The 26,794-nt window shown below is 42.7% G+C and overlaps 1 protein-coding gene across 2 annotated transcripts in view; it reads right to left on the bottom strand.

The window, feature by feature from the left end:
• Positions 1-26,794, bottom strand: part of ARFGEF1 (ADP ribosylation factor guanine nucleotide exchange factor 1) — a 4,299,619-nt gene that overhangs the window by 3,981,959 nt on the left and 290,866 nt on the right. For both annotated transcript variants that reach the window (XM_044067163.1, XR_006364243.1), the window contains exon 4: positions 11,954-12,100. In XM_044067163.1, the coding sequence (XP_043923098.1) occupies positions 11,954-12,100 (147 nt within the window). The remainder of the gene's footprint in view (positions 1-11,953; positions 12,101-26,794) is intronic.

Below are 26,794 nucleotides of genomic sequence, written 5' to 3'. Positions count from 1 at the left end.
GGTTCTTTTGTGTTTTGTAAAAAAAAAAAGTTGTTCTTCTGGGATTTAAGCCCTAACTTTGAGAGAGTTTCTGTCTATACACACTGAGTAGAGTGGATGAGAGGTGTTGACTCCAACTCTTAGCTTAGATATACAAGTATCCTGTTTTTTTCGATTATTTATACAGTTTATTGTTTCTAGCAATTTATATATAGCACTTTTATTGTAATCTGCACAGGTAACTGATTTGTTTGCAGTTAAAAGCATTCTGTATCTTTACAAATCTTTATCTGTTTAAAAACTTTCATTTTGTGGCTTTCTGTAGTGCTTTGTAGGCTAATAGCTTTAGTGTCCCCACCCACTCTCCCTGTCGGTGTCTTGGTGTTATACTTGGTGGCTTTGTAGTTGCCCGCCCCTACTGTAAATCTGATCTGGGACACTCCTCCCAGTCTAGTGTCATTAGCTCATTCTACCTAATACATAGATTCATAGGTTTATACTAGGCTATCTGCCCTGGGGCATTTACAAACCTAGCCAGAGTGTGTTTGGCTTTCGCCACATTTTTAGATCGGTTTACTGTGCCTCTGTAGAGTAGGACACAGAAGATAGCCCTTTTAAGGTTAGTTTACTGTGCCCCTGTCTAGCAGGGACACAGACGAAATCCCAGGGGTGAACTTATGATCTCCCATCCACTTGTCAAGATTTCTCTTGAAGTCGGTCAGCGAGGGGCTCTGCCTAACATGGACTGGGATTCTGTTCCAGAGTGAGGCCACCTTTGGGATAAGAATCTGTCCCTCCAGCATGTCCTATTTATTTCTGTGTTGAGGTTTAAGTCCCTGGAGCGTGTAGCTCTAAGGGATTTGGATTTCCTGAGACGGAGCATGTCCATTAATTCTAGGTTGGACATTGCTTTATACGTCTGGCATAGATCACCTCTGAGTAGGCGGTAAGCAACTGAGTAGAGCAGGAGTTTCTTTAGCCGAACTGCATAGGGCATCTCTGAGTCCCTTGATCTTCTTGGTGAGGTACTTTTGGGGCCTCTCCAATTGCTGCAGGTGTCGGGTAAGGTACATCCCAAATGGGGCATTGTATTCAATTATGGATCTGATGAGTGATGAGTAGAGGGGCACAATGACCTCTCTTGTTCTAGATGTGAACCCTTTCGTGATAAGGTGGGCTATATAGATGGTCTTTCTAACCACTCTGGCAACGTGATTGTCAAAAGAGAGGTTTCTATCTACTTGGGTCCCCAAATCCCTAATTACTTCTTCTGTACTTAATGGATTATCACCTATGTAGTAATTTGTGGGCACTTTGTTTTTCCCAAAGGGGATGACTATGCACTTTTTGGCATTTAGCTTAAGGCCATGGCTCTGGCACCAGTTATCAGTGAGACCTTTTTGGAGGATGCTTGTGTCAGCCGGAGAGTCTATTATGGCGCCCAGCTTGCAGTCATCTGCAAACTTGGTCAGCCATAGTCCTCCCTTATTAGCCTGTACCTCAGAGAAGTATATACCGAACAAGAGAGGTCCCAGGACTGAGCCTTGTGGATGCCACTTGTAACTGGTTTGGAGTCTGACATGGCACCTGCAATACTGACCATGGGGGTTCTATCCCTGAGCCAGTTTGCAACCCATCTTGTGACATAGGGGTTGATATTTAAGCTGGTGAGCTTATTTATGATGCCCGAGTGGGGTATTGTGTCAAAGGCTTTTGCGAGGTCCAGGTAGGCCGTGTGAACTACCTTCCCTTCATCTATGGCCTTGGTAACTGTTTTAAAGAAGTCGGCCAGGTTCAAGAGGCAAGATCTGCCCTTAACAAAGCCGAATTGGGTGGGATCCAGTGTCTGGCGGTTACCAATGTCCTTGTTTAGGAGTTCCATGATGATACGCTCCATAGATTTGCAGACCAGACTAGTCAGGCTTATAGGGCGATAAGTTTCCTGGGTCCGTTGTGGCACCACCTTTGTGGAGCGGGACCACTGTTGCCGTACGCCATTCCTTGGGTACATATCCTGTAGTAAGGCTGAGATTGAACAGTGACTTTATATGACGGTTTAGTTCTTCTTGGAGATCGTGTAAGATGCAACCCGGGACACCACTTGGTCCCACTGATGCTGTGTTTTTTGCTTCGGAGAGGGCAGCTCTCACCTGTGCATTTGTGATGTCAGGGAGGCTATATTCTGTTGGGATAGACATTAAGTCTTTTGGGGGGGGGGTTTGCACTGAACCTGTTTGCCAGGATGTTGGCAATGTCTGTGTGATCAGTGTATTTTTTGTCATTTTGTACTAACTCAGAGCATATCTGGGAGTTGCCCCCCAGATTCCTGACATAACTAAAGAAGACCTTGCATAGATCACCTCTGAGTAGGCGGTAAGCAACTGAGTAGAGCTGGAGTTTCTTTAGTCATCTGCGAACTTGGTCAGCCATAGTCCTCCCTTATTAGCCTGTACCTCAGAGAAGTATATACCGAACAAGAGAGGTCCCAGGACTGAGCCTTGTGGACACCACTTGTAACTGGTTTGGAGTCTGACATGGCACCTGCAATACTGACCATGGGGGTTCTATCCCTGAGCCAGTTTGCAACCCATCTTGTGACATAGGGGTTGATATTTAAGCTGGTGAGCTTATTTATGATGCCCGAGTGGGGTATTGTGTCAAAGGCTTTTGCAAGGTCCAGGTAGGCCATGTGGACTACCTTCCCTTCATCTATGGCCTTGGTAACTGTTTTAAAGAAGTCGACCAGGTTCAAGAGGCAAGATCTGCCCTTAACAAAGACATCTTTAGTGTCTTGTGCAATTTTTCTTTCGAAGCTGGCCTTAAATAATTTTATGAGGGATCGTAGTTTCTTGCTAGTACTGATCAGAGATGCCTTCCCTTTTTGGGATTTTGCTCCATCATGTAGCAGCTTCCTCCTTCTGTTGTATAGCTTATTTATGGTCAGGGTCCACCAGACTGGTGGTCTGCCTTTGGAGGAGTGAGTCTTGGTTTTATTTGGGATAGCTCGATCCATGCATTCCTGTAGGTGTCCATAGAATGCATTTATAAAGGATTCTGCTGTTTGGGCAGTATTTTCCACTGGCCCGGTGGTTTGAAGGATTCCACCTCGGTTTTGAGAAGTGTGAAATTTGCTTTTGAGAAATTTTTCACCGTGATTTCCTTGGCTGCGGGTGGGGATGGGATATGGATGTCCAGTGAGATTAATTTATGGTCTGATCTTACCAATGAGGGATATACCTCTGGTGTGGAACATAGAGTCCCCATGTTGGTGATGACCAGGTCCAATATGTTATCCCCTCTTGTGGGAGTGGTGACCAGTTGTTCCATAGCATTTGAGTTTATAAATTCTAGGAACCGTTGGGCAAGGGTGTTGGGGCTTGAGTAGTTTTCCCAGACGATGTCTGGGTAGTTGAAGTCACCCAATATTATTGTGTTTGGAGAGGCCTTCATATTCTCTAGTGTTCTCAGGAAGGCCAAGTGGGATTCCTGAGTTTGGGACGGTGGTCTGTAGCAGGCTACAAACTTGAAAGGCAGTTTTGCCCACTGTTAACTGTACATGGATGGTCTCCGATGCTTCGTATAGTGCCACTAACCTGGAGGTATGGGTATCTTTGATGAATATGGATACTCCTCCTCCTTTTGTGGTTCGGTCCGAGTTTTGGGGCCAAAAAGCATGGTATGAGATATAACCTGGTAGTGCTGGGATGCTCCCAGGTCTCTGTCACTGCACAGATATCGATATTCTCCATACTGGGGAGAGCCTTGAGTGCGTACATCTTGAGGTTTAGACTTCTGGCATTGAGCAGCATTACCCTTAGTTTTTTTTTTCTTGTGTTGTCTATGGAGGTGGGTTTGTCTTTTGAGCCTTGCCTAAAAAAGGCACTATGGGGATGGCAAGAGCCTTAGCCAGTATTCGAAAGCCCAGGGGTGACAGGTGCAAGCCGTCCCTAGCGAAGCAACGTGGCTTGTCAAGCATGTCATTCCAGGCTGACAGACACTGAATCCCCTTAGAATGACACCAATACTTTAGCCAGTTGTTAAAATTGATCATTTTGTCTTTATACTGTGGCATCATTCTTGGTAAGGGCAAGATGCTACTCAAGGTCAGGGTCATACCGGTCTGGGCTACATGATCAGAGAGCTCCTCTATGTCTCTTTTCATGTAGTCCAGGGAGGTACGTCTCAGGTCATTCACACCAGCATGGAGAATGACGGAGTCATATTTGTACTTGCTTTGGAGTGACCTGAGTGCTTGTGTTATGTGGCGGATTCTGGCACCCGACAGGCAGCTTACAGTGACCTTCTCCTTCTTCAGTCTGGTGAGAGGGACGTCAGTGTGTCTGACAATAGAATCCCCTATTACAAGTCTGTTAGGTGTGTTGTTTAGCCTTAAGGGTTGTGGCTGTGTGGCACACTAACTTTGTGAAATATGTGTTACGTGGGTATTGTTGCTTGGATGTCTGCTTTGGAGGTCTCTGCTGCTTTGGCAGATTTTTACTTAGAGCCTCCGAGTATGTTTTTGTTTGTTTATGCGTTTGGTTTGCTGACATTTGATAAGACCTTCTGTTTCTCCTTTTTCCCTTTCAAAAAAAAATAAAAAATGTTTGCCTGAATTTCCCTATGTTCTGACTGTGCTTCTCAAACATTTTGGAAATAGAGTATATTTTAGAGCATTTATTATAACTGTAATTGCCTTAATATTGCTACAACTCAAGTGCTCTAGGTTGCACTGCATTTGAAGTATTTGTGTGTTTTAGCTGCTTTTCTGTATATATAGACTTCTCTGTATATGTAGACTAGCTACTTATTCTGCTGTATTACTGCCTCTTAAATCGTTTTTCAGTTGTGCACTTGCCTTGCTTCATTTAAAAAGTTTTAAATTGCTAATTTTGTAGAGTTTTAATTGCATTTACTGTTTAGGACTACACACTCAAGTGAGTTAGCCTTTTCTGTGTTTATTTACTGTACTATTGAATTGTTTAGCCTGTTTCAACAAAAAAAAAAAAATATATATATATATATATATGTATATATATATATATATATATATATATATATATATATATATATATATATATACACACACACTATCTTGTTTGCTCGTTTCCCACCTTTTCTAGCTAGTCCATATCCCAGGCTTTGCTTGTCTCAGGACTTTATTTTCTGTGCTCAGAGCTATCCAGACCTTGCTGTGGTAGAGGGAAGTCCTACTGCCTACCAGTGGGACTGGTGAGCATTGTACTGCCTAACGCTAGAGGAGTGGTTTCCAGCTCTGAAATTGTAATTTTATTAGCCTTTTTGGGCTGATTTCTATCCCTTTCAACTTTCTGGCTTAAAAACGCGTGTGTTTGCACATTTTTCACATTGTGCAGCACTGCAATGCTACAGTTAAACTATTCCAGGTGCCAGAAAGTCTGCTCTTCAAATTTTCCCTTAAAACTAGCTGGTTTCTCAGTAGTAGCACTAAAATCTGAACCCCTGCGACTAGCACTTGCTCTAGTCTAGAACCTGCTGGGAAGCACTAGAAAGCCTGAAACGGATACAAGCACACAGCTCTCCTCGTCAATAATGAGAAATTAATCATAGGCACTAAACAGCCTAAATTGCACAGTACATTGCAAAGGTAAGGGAAAACAGCTCTTAAACCTTAAAAAAAGCACCTAAACAGGCATGTCCAAGGGTCAGCTTCCAGTGATTCTACTGTCCACCTGGTGAATCTGGGCATACTGGGGTAATGCGGCAACTGCCTCATGTACATAGACAATCCTCTCCTCCTACCACCCAACACTACAACCTGCGAGAGATGCAATTACATAGCCAAACTGGAAGCAAAGCTCTCTCCGTTCTCTCCGTTCAAGACTGTGCTAGACAGTCAAGAAGAGAAGGCTAACACCTGCATTACACCTCTAGCAACTCATAGCCCTTCAAAACCCACACCATCAACACCCACATATAGCAACACTAAACCCACATATGCGGAGGCCCTTAACATTAACCTGCCCAAGCAACAAGGACCTCTGAAGCCGAAACGCAAACACCAGTCACAACCAAAGTGACACATAGCTCACAACACCAGTGTGCCACCCAACAATAGCCCCTAAGGCAAGACAATGTACCCAACACTTTAGTCATAGGTGACTCTATAGTCAGGCACACTGATGTCCCACTCACCAGGCTGAACAAGGAGAAAATTACAGTCAGCTGCCTGTCGGGTGCCAGGATCCGCCACATAATGCATGCACTCAAGTCACTCCACAACAAGTACAAATACGACTCTGTCATTGTCCATGATAGAGTGAATGACTTGAGACGTACCTCCCTGGACTACATGAAGAGAGACATGGAAGAGCTCTTGGATCATGTGACCCAGGCAGGTATGACCCTAGCCATGAGTAGCATCCTGCCTTCGCCCAGAATTATACCACAGTATAAGGACAAAATGATTGACTTCAACAACTGAATAAGCTTCTGGTGTCATTCAAAGGGGATCCAGAATTTGTCTGCCTGGGAAGACATGATCGACAAACCACGATGCTTTGCCAGAGATGGTCTGCACCTGTCACCCCTGGGATTCAGGTTACTGGCTAAAGCTCTTGCCACCCCTATAGTACCTTTTTTAGGCAAGGTTCAAAGGATAAAACCACCTCCGTAACAGATACAAGCATGCAAAATCTGAAGGTAATGTTACTCAATGCTAGAAGTCTAAACCTCAAAATGCACTGTCTCGAGGCACTCCTGAAAATAGAGAACATAGATATCTGTGCAGTGACTGAGACCTGGTTCAAGGCTCCAGAGAGCATCCTTGCAATACGAGGCTACAATTCTTATCACACTTTTCGGCCACAAAACCAAGACCGAAACACTAAAGGTGGAGGAGTGTCCATATTCACCAATGATATTCACACCTCCAGGCTAGTTGCCCAACACAATGCATCTGAAATTCTCCAGGTGCAACTAACACTAGGTAAGACTGCAATCCAAATTGTAACTTGTTACAGACCCCCCACCATACCCCAAGATTCTCACTACACCTTCGTAAACATACTGGAAAATATTAAGATACAACCAAACACCCTAATACTGGGTGATTTCAACTACCCTGCCATTAATTGGGAAAACTACTCGGGTACCAACTCCTTTTCCCAATGGTTCTTGGAATTCATAAATTCCAATGCCCTGGATCAACTAATCCATTGTCCCACCAGGGGCTCCACTATCCTAGACCTGGTCATTATCAACATGGTAGATAGATGCTCCACACCAGTGGTCACCACCTCATTGGTCAGGTCTGACCATAAGCAAATCACCCTTGACATCCACATCCCACCCCCACCCTCCAGTAAGGAAACCTCCTTAAAAAACTTCTCCAAAGCCAACTTCATGCTACTCAAGTCAGAAGTGACAAACTTCACAACACCCACGCAGACGGGATCTGGAAGTTCGACTGCAGAATCCTACACTAAGGCACTGTACGAGCACATCCACTCGTGCATGAATCGTGCCATCCCAAACAGAACCAAGATGCTCTTCTCCAAAAAAAGGAAGCCAATCTGGTGGTCCCCTACTATAAACAAACTATACAACAGAAGGAAGAAACTGTTACAGAAAAGAGGAAAATCCCAGGATTCAAAAAAATCCCTCACCAGCCTGAGTAAGAAGCTGAGATCCCTCATAAAATCCTCAAAAGTTACGAAAATAAAATTGCCAAAGATTCCAAAGACAACCACAATGCATTCTATAGTTATGTCAAGAATCTAAATGGCAAGGCTCAGATCTGCTCTGAGTTACAACAGAATGGCATTAAATATACTGATCCCAAGGATATTGCCAGTATCCTGGCAGATCGATTTAGTGCCAACCTCACCCCCTCTCACCCCCTAAAGGGCCCATCTCAATACCAAAAGATTGCCAAATTCCGATAATCACAGCCACACAGGTAGAAACAGCACTCTCCAAAGCTAAGAACACAGCATCCATGGGACCAGATGACATCCCAGACTATGTACTACATGAACTACAAAGTGAACTGGCACCCCACCTAAGTGTCAAGTTTAATCATAGTCTCACCTCAGGCTTCGTGCCCACTGAGTGGCGCACAGCTACAGTTATCCCGCTCCACAAGGGAGGATCTGCCTTGGATCCCGGGAACTACTGTCCCATCAGTCTGACAAGCCTGATCTGCAAGGGCATGGAACGCATTATCATGGAACTTATAAACAAAGACATTGGCAACCTTCAAACACTGGACCCCACCCAGTTTGGGTTTGTGAAGGGCCGATCTTGTCTCCTGAATCTGATTGACTTCTTCTAATCGGTCTCCAGAGCTGTGGATGAGGGTAAGGCGATCCACACAGCCTATCTGGAACCTCGCCAAGGCCTTCGACACCATCCCGCACTCTGGAATCATAGATAAACTTACTAAGCTGGGCATAAATCCCTACGTCACTCGATGGGTTGCCAACTGGCTTACTAACAGAACCCAGACTGTAAATCCAGCTCCAGACAAGTGGAGTACCTCAGGGTTCAGTCCTGGGACCACTCTTGTTTGGCATCTACTTCTCTGAAGTACAGGCCAACACTAAGGGACTCTGGCTAACAAAGTTTGCAGATGACTGCAAACTGGGAGCCATTATTGAATCCCCAAATTATGTGGATATTCTACAAAAGGGCCTTACAGAAACAGATGCCTGGTGCCAGAGCCATGGGCTTAAGCTTAATGCCAAGAAATGTAGGGCTTAAGCTTAATGCCAAGAAATGTATAGTTATCCCCTTTGGAAAAAAGCATGTACCCATGAACTACCACATAGGTGGCAGGACACTAAACATCGAAAGTGTGATGATAGACTTAGGGACACAAGTGGACAGGGGTCTCACTTTCGATAACCACATCGCCACAACAGTCAGGAAATCCTTCTATGTGGCACACCTCATCACTAAGGGCTTTTCATCCAGAAAAAAGGAGGTCATTGTCCCACTGTACTCATCCCTCATTAGACCCATTATAGAGTATAATGCCCCATTTGGTATGTACCTCACAAGACATCTGCAACAGCTGGAAAAGCCACAGAAATACCTCACTAAAGGAATTACAGGCCTAAAGCAGATGCCATATGCTGACTGCCTAAAAAAACTCCAGCTATACTCTGTGGCATATCGTCTACTCAGAGGCGATCTCTGCTTAACATACAAGGCCATGTCAAACCCTGAGCTATTGGACATGCTCCACTTAAAGAAATCCCAGTCCCTCAGAGCCACACGCTCCAGGGATCTAAACCTTATCATCACAATGAACAAAACATGCTGGAGGGATAGGTTCCTGACCCAGAGACTCCCCATACTCTGGAATAGACTGCCCATACATGTCAAGCAAAGCGCCTCATTGGCCCTCTTCAAAAGGAACCTTGATGATTGGATGGGAGATAGGAAATTCACCCCGGGGATCATGTCAGTCACCCTGCTAGACAGGGGCCCAGAGTAGTAAATATTGTGGGAAAAAATTTCCAGGGAATTTTTATGGCTAGGCTTGCATAGGCCTTAGGGCCGATAGCCTAGTACCAACCTATGAACTATGAAAATCAACAAATTTTATCAACTTTTTTTTTTCTTAACAGACTAACACCAGAGTTATTTGGAGAAAAAAATGGAAATAGAGGGAATTAGAGGGAGGTACAGCCCTCTAACTTAAATGGGCTACTGCCCAGGAGATGGAAAAGGGGAAGGAAAAGCCCTCTAACGTAAACGGGCTAAAGGCAAAGGCAGTTCGCTAACTTAAAAGAACTCTCTTAAAAAGGCTTCAAAGACTAATACAAAGAATAGGAGTAAAAGTTCTCTAATTTAAATGGACTATTTATCTTTAAAAGGAAAAATCCGGGAGAGGGACAACAAGGCCTGAATAAAAGACGACAGCCAACAGCAGAAAACAGCCACAAAACAGAAATAGATTTATTCAGTAAATCCTAAGTATTTAAGGATAAATAACAGACAAATATTTCCTTCTTTGAAAGGTTAAAGTAAAAAAAAAACAGATAATACTTAGCCAGAGCTAGCAGAACGACCACCCGATCTTGTTTAGAGGCAAATGAGATCTGAGGAAGGTTTCTAGTGCATGCTGGGATATGGTGTAGCCATGAATTGGAAGAAGAACTCAAGCTTGAATATAAAGGCCAAGACGGATTTAGAGGCAAATGAGATCTGAGGAAGATTTCTAGTGCATGCTGGGATAGGGTGTAGCCATGAGTTGGCAGAAGAACTCAAGCTTGAATATAAAGGCCATGACGGATCTGAGGATTGGATCTGAACTCAACTTAGTACGAATGAAGGAAAGATAGGACATCACCACATTCAAAATTAACAGAATCATGTATATGGGAAGAGATATATACCTAGCTGGGAAGGGAGACTGCTGTACGAATGATGGTGACCTGCAATAATGTTTACACTAAGAAACTTGCCAGTAGATCCAGTGGATGAATCACTAATGAAGATACAGAATAACAAAAAATTACATAGAGAAATGCAAGAGGAGGAGAGTAGTGACAGATAAGTGAAGACTAAGCAGGAAAAAGGTGGGGTAGGGAGTCCCATGTATAACCCTTGTCTTGCTGAGGCATACAATATAACCAGATGGATTTAAGAAGGAAGAAAGGATGACAATCATAAAGGAGCTCTCCAACAAGCTAAGTGAGAAGGATAAAAAAAAGTAAAGGAGAGGAGAGCTTGAAAAAGATAGAGGAACAAGAGACAGCAAAGACAGAGGAAGAGGGAGGTACAAGATAAAGGAAGCTGGGGAAAATTTCACAGGGAAGAGGCAGACAGAGAGGTGGCAAGCACTGAAAGACGGACAGATAGTGTTCAAGACCTTGGAAGACGTACTCAAGGAATATGGAATTCTGGCAAGTGAGTGGGGGACATGCACAAAGAGGGAAGTGGATAGAAATAAAAAAGGAAAAGTAAACATTAAAAAGAGGGGGATGAAAAGGGAAATCAGATCAGTATGGAAAATCTGAGACACACAAGAAAAAAGCAGGACAGTGAAAATACGTAAAGACATACAAGACTAGAGAATCGAGACAATAATGAAAGTAGTGAAGAAGGGATGGGGCACGGAAGAGGAATGAGAAAAGTGCCAAGAACGATGGAAAAAGCCAATTAGAATAGCCAAGGAGATGTATCAGGTACGTGGAATGGGGGACCAAACCCTGAGGATTACTTACAATTGGGCCTTCACACCAAAAAGGTTGGCAAAGGAAGGAAGAACCAAATGCTGGAGATGCAATGGGGAGGAATCAGAGATAGTGCATATATTCTGGGGCAGCAATGGGGCACAGAAGATCTGGAAGAAGCTCTTAGACATGTGAGAGGAAATCTTCAATAACAAAAACAAAAAACCTGTAGGAATTTCTGCAAGTAGGGGTCAGAAGGTGAAGAGGAGGGATGGGGGAACATGGACAGGAAAATCACAAGGATGCTCAATGCAAAAAAAAAAAAAAAAATACAATGGCTCAAAACTGAAAAAAAAGTAGGGAAGATAAGGATGAGGAACATCTGTTTTGCCCTCAAATCCTTCTTGCTTAGCTCTGGATGTGGCAATATGCATAAAGCAAAGCAAGATGAGGGAAGGGGTGAAATATTAAGGAAACTATGGACAGAGGTAGTGGGGTAATACAAAAGAAGGGGGAGAAAGAAGTGAAGGTAGAACATTATTAAAAAGTGAACTGCTGGTGGAAATATAAAAGTGTACCAAGCATGAGGATTACAAAATATGATGGTGAAACAAAGATTATAACAAAATAAAAATTCTGATGTTATTAAAATATTAAAAGAAACCAAAACTGCAAACTTCAATTTAATTTTGATTTCATTAAAAAACAGTGATATTCAAAAACTGAGGAAAAGCATGTTACATCCGGAGACTTAAAACTACAAAGACATGAAAAGTTATGCAAACATTTTTCAGGTCAATAAAAATATCTACCTTTATTATCTGTAGTTGGACTCCTTCATCTGTCTGTGGACCTTGGAAGCAGCCACAAATTGTTTCAATAATTCTATCAATTAGTTTTTTGCCAGGTGCTGTACTGTCTGGTGCACTGCCAGTAAGATGCCCATAAGCTATGAGTTTCTAGAAAGGTAGCAAATTAAAATAAGTGTTATAATGCACTTAGCACAAAGTGTTCGCAACTACTTTGGTATGCATAAGCAACAAAGCAATTTATCTACAAATACATCATTGGTAAATATTAAAATAAAAATTTAAAATTGCATTTTCAATTCTCTGTTACACATTAAAATACTGCCCACCAGACAGAAGTAAACCTCTACATACTAGTAAAGGAAATAAAGACAGTGAAAATCTATTGTGGCGTAACATTTGGAGGTATAAACATTTAACTTCTACACAAGTTAATAATGAAAAACATGTTTTTTTTTTTTTTTTTAATAATGCAAGCTGAAGATATGCCTCTCAATTAAAAATATATATTTAATGGCAAAAACATACACTAGTTATTTAGGAGAACTTGAAAGTGAACTAGAATCATTCACTGTTTATTCCATCAATAAGCCTAGGCTGCCTATCCCCTCGTCTCCCCTGGATGAGGAAGCCAACATTGTCTGCTCACTCCAACCCCCCCCTCCAGTTGCCCTTCCAGAGCCCATGCGGCTAACTGAGCATGGGTCTTTTAGGGCACAGAAGAGACTTTATTACTCTACACCAGGGGGACCAGAAGAACAGTATTCTTGATGCAAAGCAATGAAGTTTCATGAAAGTGAAGAACATGCCAGCGGATGCTGTATGCAAGTACAATATAAACGGCAGTCAAATGGAAAAACTGCACTTTCTCCTTCCTTAATACTCCTACAGGTGTACCTCAGGGTTCCATATTAGGTCCCTTACTCTTTAATATTTTCATAAATGATTTCCATCACAGCATCCCAAATGCTAAACTTATCCAATACACAGATGACTCTACGATCATCTGCTCTGCCACATCCACCCCCACTCTCTTGAAATTAACTCAAGAAGCCTTCTCATCTACCGTGCGCTTGATGTTAAATAGCCACAAAGCACTCAACAGTTCGAAAACTAAAATCATGATATTCAGTCCTTCAAAAAATACCATAATAGACAAGAACTCTTTCTCCATAACCAGCCAAAACAATAGCTCTATCGAAGTTGTCTCCCATACAAAGCTTCTAGGAGTCCTTATTGACGAACAGTTAAAAGTTGATACTCCCCTAGAAGCTAATATATAAAAAAACTTGGTATGCTTTACCACCACAACTGCGATCTGACTCCCACTACTACGTATGTTCTCTCTACCACCTACCTCACTCCCTCCTTCTTGTATGGTGCCCCACATCTTACTAACCTTCAATCTTCTCTAAAGACAAACATCCTCCTGCTATAGAAAAATCTCAACTTTGCTACTGGATATAAATCCTCCTCCCACCACTGCAACGCCCTTCACAAATTAAATTGGCTAGAACTGCCCAACTATTCTCCTTTAGCTAATTAACTTATGCTCATAAACTCATCTTCATACCATTTCTCTGCCCTTCCCTCACCTCCTCTCTCAAAATGCATCTGCCAGATACCCTTCTTAGATCCAGTAAACAGACCCTGCTTGAACTGCACAAACCTGCCCACTCACCAGGCAAACATCTATTATCCTTTTCTCTAGCACGCCTTTGGAATTCTCTGCCACAACTTATTCGTACCACCCACAACCACTCCACCTTTAAGAGCTTGCTTCATTCCCACCTCTCATCTCACTGGGAATATTCCTGCTCTCACCCCACATGATTCCCCTCTGTCACCCCTGTTTTCCTATTCCCCCACTCTCTCTACGCAATCATAACACTGATCTCCACTATTTCTTATCCACCTTTCTCTTCACTTATTACTTATTCCCTACTTTTTCTTACATTCTCTCTTTATTTACATACAAGACTTATAATCTCTTAGTCCCTTGTTTTACTATAAAATTGTTAACATGCCATATGAGGCTCTTTGCCACTACTGTTGTATAACCAATGTGTTATCTACACTATTTGTGGATATTCATCAATGATTTTAATTTTTACATATATTTTTTCATCCAACTTCCATTGCAAACTGTAATTTTTTTATATTCACTGCATTCTGTAACTTCTCAAGTTGTATAATAACATGTGAATGTATTTTTTTTTCAATTTGTATATTGTTTTTAAGGAGTTTTTCTCCCCAGGGCTCCACTGAAAATGGGCTCTTCTCAGCCCAATGGACTATCCCGGTAAACAAACTGTAAATAAAATAAATAAATGCCACAAAATTTGACTTCTAGCAGATATTAATGAAAAACTGAACGGGTGGCAGTTAAGAGTGTAAAATTTGGTTGAAGGGGGTAAGGGTTGTCAACAAAGCTAAGACAATGAGCAGTGACTTTTACATGGTTCACTGCTAAGTTCACTACTGTCTGCATAATGACATCAAAGCAAAGGGAACTAGCAGCAGTCAGACAGTTTTTTTCTGATGACTACAAGGTACGACAGTAGTACTGGACACAGAATAGGAGACAGAAAAAGCTGCAAAGGTATTTAAACAGGTTAATGGAATGGTTTAAGAAATGCCTTGGATATTCAGGATATGTGGGCTGCACATGCAGCTGCAGAACAAGCATTCAGCCAATACTGTTCAACCAAACATTGGTGTTAAGTGGACAATCTGCTGCTATAAAGGAAAAGTACAGTTTTGTACCTACCATAAATGTAGATGTCCGATAGGAATGCATCTGCAGTCCTTACAAATGGGTTGTCCTGTCGTCAGGCAGCCCTTCGGTCGGCCGGATTCCAAAGTCTGGGTCTGGCCTCGGCTGGTGTAGCACTTCACCCGACGTCATAGCTGCAGTTATTCGGGTATAAAGGCATCAGCCGACGCCATTTTCCTCAGTGTTTCTTGCCCCAGATGCCAGGTGCCCTCTAGGAAGGCTAAATTTGGATAAATGCAAATGATTCCAAATAGTAGAGAGCAAACAAAAATAAGCATGTATGTACATATATATACAAACAAATACACCATAATAGATTCCCCCAGCTAGCTACAGATGGGCAAATACCCTAGGAGTACCACAGAGGGAAGGAGGGTGGTAATCCTGACTGCAGATGCATTCCTATCGGACATCTACATTTACGGTAGGTACAAAACTGTACTATGTCCTTCAAGGATGCATCTGCAGTCCTTACAAATGGGTAGAATACCATAGCCAAACTGGGGGAGGAGGAGAAATGAAATTATGGTGTAGTTAAGATCCCTTGCAAAACAGCAGTGGCAAAATCTGCTCGGGATCTAGAGTATAAAGGTAAATTATAATGCTTGGCAAATGTATGCATAGAGCTCCAAGTAGCAGCCTCTAAAATGTCTTTGGTAGCCACTCCTCGAAGAAAAGCTGTGGTAGTGGCTGTAGCCCTTGTAGAGTGAGGCCTGATGTTTTCTGGAGTTTTCTTCCCATGGTAGGAGTAACAAAATCTAATGCAATTTCCTATCCACTTAGAGATTGTCTGTTTTGAAATTGCTTTTCCTTCCATTCCTGTTGCATATGCTACCAGTAGCTGGTCAGTTTTTCTATTGCTCTTGGTCCTGTCCAGGTAGTAGCGTAATTGTCTATGCACATCCAAGGTATGCAGCAGTCTTTCTCCCCTGTTCTGTGGGTTGGGGAAGAATGCAGGAAGGTGGACAGCCTGATTCAAAGATACTTTGGAGACCACCTTAGGCATAAAAGTAGCATTTGTTCTCATGGACACTCTATCTTGATGGAAGATCAGGAAGGGCTGTACTGCCATTAATGCCTGTAGCTCAGATACCCTTCTTGCTGAAGTGATTGCCAGTAGGAAAGCAGTTTTCCATGATAAGTATTGTAATTCTGCTGTTGCTGCTGGTTCAAATGGAGGGAGTGTCAATTTTTCTAGTACAAAGTTCAAGTCCCATGCTGGCAATGGCGGCTTCCTAGGAGGTTTTACATTTTTAATTCCTCTCAGAAACTGCCTGAGCAGAGGATGTGAGAAGACTGGAGGATCCAAATCGTATTCTGCTGAAATAGCTGATGCATGAATCTTAATGGAAGAATAGGACAGGCCTTTGTGGAAGAGCTCTGCCAAGTATTCCAGGATGTTGGCTACGTTTACCATTGACACATTCTCTCCTTTGGCATTACTCCAAATGGAATATCTTTTCCATTTTGCTGAATAATTTTTCCTTGTTGAGGGTCTGCGAGACTCCAAGATAATGTCTTTAACCCTTTGGGATAAATTTGGGTTATTTATTCTTATGCAATGTTCCAGGCAGTTAGCTGCAGTGTTTTCAGGTTTGGATGCAGGATGTTGTAGTTGTTCTGTGTTAACAGCAAGGGAACAAGGGGTAGGGGCCATATTTGTTCCCGAGACATGCTCCTCAGTAATGGGTACCAATGTTGTCTTGGCCAGTCTGCAGCTATCAGAATGATCCTTGGACGGTCCTCTTTGATCTTCAATAGCACCTTGTGCATCAAAGGAAGTGGTGGAAATGCATATGCTGTCAGGTTTTTCCAACTGAAAGATAGGGAGTCCACCCTCCAAGCAAGTGGGTGGTACATCCTTGTGCAGAATTTCTTTAGTTGGTGATTGCGTGGGGATGCAAATAAGTCTATTTGTGGGAGTCCCCATTTTCTTGTAATGGTTTTGAAGATGTCCGGATGCAGCATCCATTCGTGGGCATCCGAGGTAGTCCTGCTTAGTATGTCTGCTAGAATGTTTTCTTTTCCTGGTACAAAAATTGCTTGTAACTGAACGTTGTAACTCAGGGCCACATTCCAGAGGTCCATTGCCATCCGGCATAGAGGGTACGAATGTGTGCCTCCCTGTTTGTTGATGTACCACATAACTGTGGTGTTGTCTGTCCTTATCAACAGTTGACCTTGTCGAAGAAATGGTCTGAATGTCTGAATTGCCAGTTTTACTGCCAGCATTTCCTTTTGATTTATGTGTAGGTGCAGCTGGTCTTGAGTCCATAAGCCCTGTATGCACTTGTCCAGCATGTGGGCCCCCCAACCGAGGTCTGAGGCATCCGTGGTGATGGTTTGGCTTGGTTGAGTGTTGTGGAAGGGCAATCCTTTGTTTGATTGACAAGCCTGAGCCCACCATTGGAATTCTTGCTTCAGGCATGGAATTATTGGAATTTGGGTTTCTAGGCTGTGCTTGTGCTGAGACCATAAATTCCTTAGATACCACTGTAACTTTCTCATATGCAGTCTGGCATGTGGTACCAATATTATGCAGGATGCCATGAAACCCAAGGCTTGCAGGACTTTTCTTGCTGTTAGATGGTTCTGCTTTGTTAAAGCCAAGAAGTAAAGAGGGAGTTGCTCCTGTTTTTCTACTGTTAGGAATGCCATTTGCTTCGATGTGTCCAGCTCTGCACCCAAGAAGGTTATCCTTTGGGATGGTATCAGCCTTGACTTGTTTATATTGACTGTGTATCCCAGGGCTTGTAGTAGGTAAATGACCCTTTTCAAGTCTTCTGCTAACTTGATTTTGTTGTCCGCTTGTATCAGGCAGTCGTCCAGGTAAGGGTAGATTTGGATTCCCTGAGCCTGCAATGAGCAATTACTGATGCCAGGCATTTCGTGAACACTCTGGGTGCAGTAGATAAGCCAAAGGGCAATGCTGAGAATTGATAATGTTCTGATCCTGCAAGAAATCTGAGGTATCTTCTGCAATTTGGTTGTATGGGGACGTGCAGGTATGCCTCCTTGAGATCTAGAGTTACCAGCCAAGACTCCTTGCCCAGCATGGGAAGAAGCTGCTGTAGGGTCAGCATTTTGAATTTTGGAACAATGAGGAATGTGTTTAAAGCGGACAGGTCGAGAATAGGTCTCCATTTGCTTTCTTTTCTTGGTACCAGGAAGAGTCTGGAGTAAAATCCCTGTCCTTGCTCCATAGATGGTACCTTTTCCACAGCTCTCATTTTTAATAATTGGGTTATTTGTTTTAGAGCAGACGTGTCCAACCTGCGGCCCTCAGAGCTCTTCCATGCGGCCCTCAACCTCTAACTGCAACATCAATGTACGCATGACCCAAAACACTTGTTTTGTGTTTTTCGCTCCCATGACCTGTAACGCTAATGTGTGCGATGCACCAAAGCACCCTTCTAGGTTTGTTTTGAGCCAAAAGCGGTCAGTGTGTTCGCCATTATTTTGCGCCGAACAGTCAGTGTGTGTGTGTGTGTGTGTTCTCGCTGAAGAGGGACTCATGTATGGATTTTCCGCTGTTGCCTTTGAAAGGGACAGCACTTACCTGTGTTAATAGGTAAGTATGGAGTGAGTGAATGCATGCATGAAAGCAGAATTGTGTGCGTGAAAAGAAGAGTGTGCGTGTATGTGCGTATGTGCATAACAGAGAGAGACACATGCACAAAGAGGCTAGCAATGATCAGTCTACCTGCTGAACATAAGTTAGCTCACAAATATATTGTACAATAAAAGTACACTTTCATTAAATTGCAGCTTTCCTGACAGGGAGAGTGTTGTATTGAACATGAACTCATACCCCTTAACTGTATGGATTTTCAAAGAATGTCTGGACTTTTGCCTCAATTTCCAGTTTGCGTCTTTTGCTTAGGAAATAAAAGTAGTCATCCGAGGTAATGCAGTTCCAGGGAGTAAGAATGAGAAAGCGGCCTAGGGTTAATGGGTCAGTAGTGGACTGACTATGTGGGACTGTAGCATATAAAGTTGTGTTGTTTTTTCAGACAAACAAAAAAGCACCTAGTACTGTTTTTTCATTGGTGGGTTCCAAGCAGTGGTGGACAACAGAAAGCATAGCTTTGGCGGATCATCAATACTGGCAAATCAAGTGGGCACAATGTCATTTTTTAAATGCTGGGGATTTTAGTGTGCATGTGTGTGCTTATGTGTTAGGAGTGCTGCAACAGTAGATGATTATTAAAGACAGAGACTTACGGACTGTGGAGAATGTTTCTTTGTTTCAAAACCTGATACTTGGGCATGCCAAAAGTAGATTTTCTTAAGACATAGCTTCTTGCCATTTACAGTGGATGAATATTTACATTTAATGGACAATGCTAGCAGTATTAGCGTGGGCCTGTGGGGTTCTGAAGGATGCCAAGTCTACTACTGCCAATGTCTTGTAAAGTGACCTGGAAATGGATATTGGGATGTTACTGAAAAAAATATAGTAAGTGGGCTTAGAAATATAGTTTAATTAAACAAAGTGTACTCTCAATTTACAGGCCATAATTTAATTTATTTCAGGTAGTCCAGATACTGGTAGATTGTATACCATTATACTATGACCCCCTATTAATATTCCAAAACATGCATGCTGATTGGTCAGCATGCACGTTGTAAATTGACTTTACTAATGGAAAAAGGTCTGGTCACCCGGACTTTTTCCATTAGTATAAGTCTTTAAAACACTGTCTCGCTATGTTAAAGGAGTTTAACATGGTGAGACAGGTTAAAAGCAATGGAGATCTCCATTGCTTTTTAAAGCTGTCTCGCTATGTTAAACACCTTTAACATAGCGAGACATCAGGTAAAAAGCAACGGAGATCTTGCTTTCTCCGTTGCTATTTTTTAAAACCTGTCTCGCTATGTTAAATGGGTTTAACATAGCGAGACAGCTTTAAAATAGCTTATTTTAAAGCTGTCTCGTTATGCTAAACCCATTTAACATAGCAAAATAGTAAAAAGCAATGGAGATCTTGCTTTCTCCGTTGCTTTTGCCCACAGCTCTGATGTACTGCGTAGGCATACACATGCGCAGTACATCAGAACTGCCAGAATACCAGACAGCTGCGGAAGGGCAGCAAGGAGGCATTATACAATGCCATTATTTAAGAAAAGTAATTATTTTTTTTCTTAAATAATGTCATTATATATAATAACTCCACTTCTGGGTGTGGGTAATGCTGGATTTACTACGGTTGGCTTTGTTTGCCACCGGGCTTCGCCCTCGTGACCAAACCACGCCAGGTAAATCCAGCATTACCCACTCCCAGGTGTGGGTTATTGCTACATTATATAATTAGGGAGCTGTCATTCTGGGAAACAAGCAGCCCTAGTTTCAGTGAAAGCTCTGTGGTTGCTTGCAGGTAGGAAGTTGCAGGATGTTGATGCAATGTGTTTTATTTATTATTTTTAATGCATTTATCATTTCAAAGCATGGTTTTCTTTGATGCAAAAGAAGGCAGGACTGAATGAGTTATATAATGTTTAACTGACAATAAAGGGATAGAAAGATTATAAGTGATGTATAATGTTTGCAGCTACAGTTGTTTCAATGGGGTCTGTGATGCATAACTATTTTTGGGCCTGTGTCCCACTTTTATTTTTCGCTTTGTCCAGATTTCTTGCTCTAAGGTTGAGAGGTATGGTTCCATACTAAATCAGAAGTTGTACTTACTTTGGAAGACTTTTCGGCATAATTATGAAAAACAGAGCCTTTCTAATATCTCTGCTTATTTCCAATATAAACTGCCATGTAACCTTGCAAATAACCTTCTTATTAAGCTACTTTACTTCTTTGGAATAGACCCGGTATGATTCATCTGTTCGGACATAAGCATAGAGTGCTAATCTGACTTTGATTTCTTGCAGCAGTCTGTGGTTTACATATCACAATAACTTTTCTGTGTTTCTAGTGTAATCAATTTAACAGTTTTAAAGATGTTTTCCAAAAATAAATAAATATATAATAAATAAATAATCCTCTCTACACTTTGAGCTATTGACAAAGTCTGGGAATGTTTTTTTCAAAAGCGAGGTCAGCATTACAGCTCAGTAAACTGTCAGTCTGTGAGTAACTTCTGAACAAATTAAAATGTATGAATGTCAAATGGCTTTAGATTGGAGGAAGTTTATTTTATTTATTTTACATTTGTTTACTGGGAAAGTCCGACTGGACACAGGTCCATTTTCATTTTCAAGCTCCAAAAATAACACAAAACAATATAATACAATACATGAGAGAGAGAGACAGCAAATCATGGATGTAGTACTCAGACAATATGGCAGAAATTACATCTCGTAACAGTGAGAATGATTGAGGTACAGTATAAACTTAAATATAATTTTGCAGAAAGCCAAATATCAATGAGTTAAGTTTTCAGGAGAAAGCTGTTTGTACATAGCTGAAGCTCTGAAACAATCTTTTGGTATGGATTAACCTGGGGATTGACACAAGTTATATGTTTACACCAGTATGTAGCATTATCTTAAAGTTCATGGTTTTCTTATTGATTTACTTTTTGCTGAGCAGTTGTTTGTTGATTTATCGATGGTCCTTTTGTGGTGGGAAATTGCATGGATGAATCCATCTGTATTATGATTTTTCAGATATTTTGACTTCCAGACAATTTCATTCAGTGAAATTTTCAGTGGAGGCCTGGGGTGTCATGTGATTACTGAGGTTGCTTATTTTACAAGTAGGGGCTTTGTTTGTGTGTGTGTGTGTGTGTGTGTGTGTGTGTGTGTGTGTGTGTGTGTGTGTGTATGTGTGTGTGTGTGTGTGTGTGTGTAAGAGAGATTTAATATGTATACTGAATATAATTTTGCAAATGGAATTCTTAGTTAAACATGCTCCTCTTCTTGGGCAAGTAGACTTGAGTAACCAATATTAGATCTTAGCCATCCAGCTGGGAAAGGTTAGTATGTGGATTTTCCATCTGGTTTGATAAAGACTATGCTACTTACCCAAGGACTACATTTATGGCTATCCATCCAGCCATCGTTTTGCTGAACTACATTGTTTGATAATGAGAGGAGCTTTTTACAGAAGTTGAAGGTTTTTGTGTCAAGAACCTGTCCATAAAAGTGGCTTGCTTATGTTGCAGTGAAGGCTGTGGTCTTTGTAGTGAGCGTTTTAAGTATATCCAGTATTTCTGAGGTAGAGGAATATCTTTTCCATTTTGCTGAATAATTTTTCCTTGTTGAGGGTCTGCGAGACTCCAAGATAATGTCTTTAACCCTTTGGGATAAATTAGGGTTATTTGTTCTTATGCAATGTTCCAGGCAGTTAGCTGCAGTGTTTTCAGGTTTGGATGCAGGATGTTGTAGTTGTTCTGTGTTAACAGCAAGGGAACAAGGGTAGGGGCCATATTTGTGAGACATGCTCCTCAGTAATGGGTACCAATGTTGTCTTGGCCAGTCTGGAGCTATAAGAATGATCCTTAGTCCTCTTTGATCTTCAATAGCACCTTGTGCATCAAAGGAAGTGGTGGAAATGCATATGCTGTCAGGTTTTTCCAACTGAAAGATAGAGTCCACCCTCCAAGCAAGTGGGTGGTACATCCTTGTGCAGAATTTCTTTAGTTGGTGATTGCGTGGGGATGCAAATAAGTCTATTTGTGGGAGTCCCGATTTTCTTGTAATGGTTTTGAAGATGTCCGGATGCAGCATCCATTCGTGGGCATCCGTGGTAGTCCTGCTTAGTATGTCTGCTAGAATGTTTTCTTTCCTGGTACAAAAATTGCTTGTAACTGAACGTTGTAACTCAGGGCCACATTCAGAGGTCCATTGCCATCCGGCATAGAGGGTACGAATGTGTGCCTCCCTGTTTGTTGATGTACCACATAACTGTGGTGTTGTCTGTCCTTATCAACAGTTGACCTTGTCGAAGAAATGGTCTGAATGTCTGAATTGCCAGTTTTACTGCCAGCATTTCCTTTTGATTTATGTGTAGGTGCAGCTGGTCTTGAGTCCATAAGCCCTGTATGCACTTGTCCAGCATGTGGGCCCCCCAACCGAGGTCTGAGGCATCCGTGGTGATGGTTTGGCTTGGTTGAGTGTTGTGGAAGGGCAATCCTTTGTTTGATTGACAAGCCTGAGCCCACCATTGGAATTCTTGCTTCAGGCATGGAATTATTGGAATTTGGGTTTCTAGGCTGTACTTGTGCTGAGACCATAAATTCCTTAGGTACCACTGTAACTTTCTCATATGCAGTCTGGCATGTGGTACCAATATTATGCAGGATGCCATGAAACCCAAGGCTTGCAGGACTTTTCTTGCTGTTAGATGGTTCTGCTTTGTTAAAGCCAAGAAGTAAAGAGGGAGTTGCTCCTGTTTTCTACTGTTAGGAATGCCATTTGTTTGATGTGTCCAGCTCTGCACCCAAGAAGGTTATCCTTTGGGATGGTATCAGCCTTGACTTGTTTATATTGACTGTGTATCTCAGGGCTTGTAGTAGGTAAATGACCCTTTTCAAGTCTTCTGCTAACTTGATTTTGTTGTCCGCTTGTATCAGGCAGTCGCCCAGGTAAGGTTAGATTTGGTTTCCCTGGAGCCTGCAACGAGCAATTACTGGTGCCAGGCATTTATGGACACTCTGGGCGCAGTAGATAAGCCAAAGGGCAATGCTGAGAATTGATAATGCTCTGATCCTGCAAGAAATCTGAGGTATCTTCTGCAATTTGGTCGTATGGGGACGTGCAGGTATGCCTCCTTGAGATCTAGAGTTACCAGCCAAGACTCCTTGCCCAGCATGGGAAGAAGCTGCTGTAGGGTCAGCATTTTGAATTTTGGAACAATGAGGAATGTGTTTAAAGCGGACAGGTCGAGAATAGGTCTCCATTTGCTTTCTTTTCTTGGTACCAGGAAGAGTCTGGAGTAAAATCCCTGTCCTTGCTCCATAGATGGTATCTTTTCCACAGCTCTCATTTTTAATAATTGGGTTATTTGTTTTAGAGCTTCTGTCTTTTGATTTGGAGGTAGGTTTGGCATTCCTCTCTTCCCTAGTAGAGTATGGAAGTGGAACCTGTAACCTTGGTCTATTGTCTGCAAAATCCACTTGTCTCTTGTGATGTAATGCCAGTTTACTGAAAATAAGGCTAGCTTCCCGCCCAAGGGTGCTTCTAGTTGTTCCCTGGTAGTCGGTGCTAGAGCCAAGTCACTGTGATTGTCCTGTATTAGTGGTGGTGGCTGTGTCTGTGGCTGCACCTCGCTGGTTGTTACCCTGCCACTGGCGTCCCCTGTAGGCACCCCTGGATTGACTTCGGCCTCTTGAACGCCTATTCCTGCCTCTCTGGGCTCTGGAGGAGTCTGGAAAGGACCAATTCTTGGAGGGCCAATTCCTGCTAAACCTTGGAGGTTGGACCTGTAAGAAATCTTTCACTGTTTGGACAGATTTTGCCTTCTCTTCCATCTTCTTCAGCACCTGTTGTGCAGGAGAGCCAAACAAATTGATCTTGTCCATGGGAGCATCTAGTAATTTTGATTTCACATGGTCTGGTAAGGCCTGCTCTTTTAACCATGCATGCCTTCTGATAACTGTGCCAGTCATGGCTGATCTAAAGGAAGCCTCCAGTGCATCATAGCCGCATTTTAAAGAATGGTTACTGACCTGCTGAATGTTATGTACCATTTCCTGAACAGATTTTTTGTCTAATGGTTCATCCGAGGACAGCTTTTTGGTTAACTGGTCTAGCATAAATTCTTGATACTGTATCATGTGGAATTGACAGTTCAATGCTCTAGCTGAAAGAGTAGCAGAAGTGTAAGCTTTTTTACCCCATCTCTCTAAGGACATGGATTCCCTGTCAGAGGGGAGGGGGTTTTTGGCAGAGGTAGCTGCTACAGCCTTAGGACCCTGGGAGATAGTCTTGGGATCTGCAAAAGGAGCCTTATACAAATGGTTATGTGTGTCCGGGACCCTGTAGTACCTATCGGGCTTAGCAGGGGCCGGAGGAAGTGAATCAGGAGCAGTACAAGCATCATTAAATGCATCATCTACAACAGAGAGAACTGGAGGAATGGCTAAAGGCCTATGTTGTGGTAAATGTAGAAAGGTTCTAAGCTTCTTTCTAGAGTCTGAAAAATCCTGGCCCTGCCACTGAAATTGTTCCATCATAGCATGTAAGGTTTCCCCAAAGGAAAATTCCTCAGGCGGAGAGGCAGAAGGGATGGACTCTTCAGCATCAGAGTCTTCATAAGGGGAGAAAGAAGCCTCTGGAGGGTTTGTATTATCTGAATCTTCAGAGGAATCATCTGTAGAAACTGGCTCAGGGGGCTCTGCTCTAGGTCTCTTCTCTGGAGGTGGGTGAGAGGCCCTGTCTGAGTGAGATTGGGATCCCCGGATTAAAGAAATGAGATCCTCTGCTAGACTAAGCATTTGTGAACTAGAGCTAGGCCTGTGAGAGGGGGTCTTAGCAGGCACAGATTTAGTAGTTTTAGCTGCTTTAGCCCTGGCAAAAGCCTTAATGGACATGGATGCAGGTGGCCTAGCAGCTCCATGTGCAGGGGTAGAGATATCCAAGGGAATAGTGTCAGATAATTCCTGAGAAACTGCAGGAGCAGGAGGAATATCAGAAGCCGATTCAACGAGGTTGGAAGAGGCCTCGGTAGGAGGTAAGTTTTCGGCTGAAGGAAGAACCGCTTGCTCGGTTTCAGACGAAACCGAGACACTCGCGGTAGGCCTAACCGCAGTTTCGGCCGAAACCGCAGACCGCGAGAGTCGGTCCTTTTCCTTGCGCTTTTTTGATATTTGCGTAGTCGGATCATCCGATGGCATAATGTAAGCAAAATCGGAGCTGAAAAACTCCTCAGCAAATTCCGACCGACGTCTAAGCGTCCATCGGTTAAAAGAAGCACAGGCTAGACAAGCTGCTACGTCGTGGTCTGGGCCTAAACAAGGTAAGCAGTAAGAGTGGAAATCTTTATGAGGTATTTGTTTCCCACAAGTTAAACAATTATTCACTTTTTCTGACATCGGCTGAGGCAAGAAAGAGTCCCCAACGGGTACTTAGCTTTTTAGAAGTCTTCGGTAGTAGTAGAAGTATTCGGTAGTAGTAATCTCTGGTTCTGACCGACTGGCACTTGCGAACAGCTTCTGCTTCGGGCACCACGTGGCAAGAAAGACTGAGGAAAATGGCGTTGGCTGATGCCTTTATACCCGAATAACTGCAGCTATGACGTCGGGTGAAGTGCGACACCAGCCGAGGCCAGACCCAGACTTTGGAATCCGGCCGACCGAAGGGTTGCCTGACGACAGGACAACCCATTTGTAAGGACTGCAGATGCATCCTTGAAGGACATCTGGCAAGCCATGTCTAGAGTACTAAATGTAGTGTTATAGAGCACTCATATCAAAAAATGTGCAATGCGTTGCTTGAGGGGGCACAGGGAGATAGAAAAAAATAAAGGTTATGTACTCACTGTAACTAGGCATCTGTGTTGTCCATTTTCATTCTTCCTCAACCCATGGGTTCGGATGAGATTCTTGGATCTGACCCGGTCGCATACTCCAGACTTTGGATCCAACTCTTGAAATCCTCCCTCTACCCATAATGCCTTAGTCCATCCCCTTTACCTCAAAACAAATTTGTTGCCAATAGGCCCCTATAGCTAGACAGAGGCAAGAATAGCTGACAGAGAAAGGAAGGGCTCAAACCCAAAATTTTAACTTCCAAAAGACAGTCCTACAGGTCTCTCCAGAAAACTGAAGGATGGGGGATGGATGGGAGGGAAGCTGAGGAAGAATGAAAATGGACAACACAGATGCCTAGTTATTGAACTTTTAAATCTGATGTTGTCCTTTTCATTCTTCCTCAACCCATGGGACAGAGTCCCCAACTACGTTGAGCTTGGGTGGCCATCATGGAAGGATATTCTGGAGTACCACTGAACCAAAGACAACTCTGTTTCTAGATATAATATTCAATTTGTAATGAGTAACAAAGGTATGCACATTTGAACATGTGGCTGCTGAACAAATATCACCAATAGATGTTCTAGACCAAAAAGAAGATGAAACAGCCATGGATCTGGTTGAATGAGCCTGGGGTGGTTT

Source organism: Protopterus annectens, chromosome 3.part1 (assembly GCF_019279795.1).
Source record: "Protopterus annectens isolate FY-2018-M chromosome 3.part1, PAN1.0, whole genome shotgun sequence".
Taxonomy (NCBI): Eukaryota; Metazoa; Chordata; order Ceratodontiformes; family Protopteridae; genus Protopterus; species Protopterus annectens.
The sequence above is the reverse complement of the archived record's forward strand: the minus strand, read 5'-3'. Positions and strand labels throughout refer to the sequence as shown.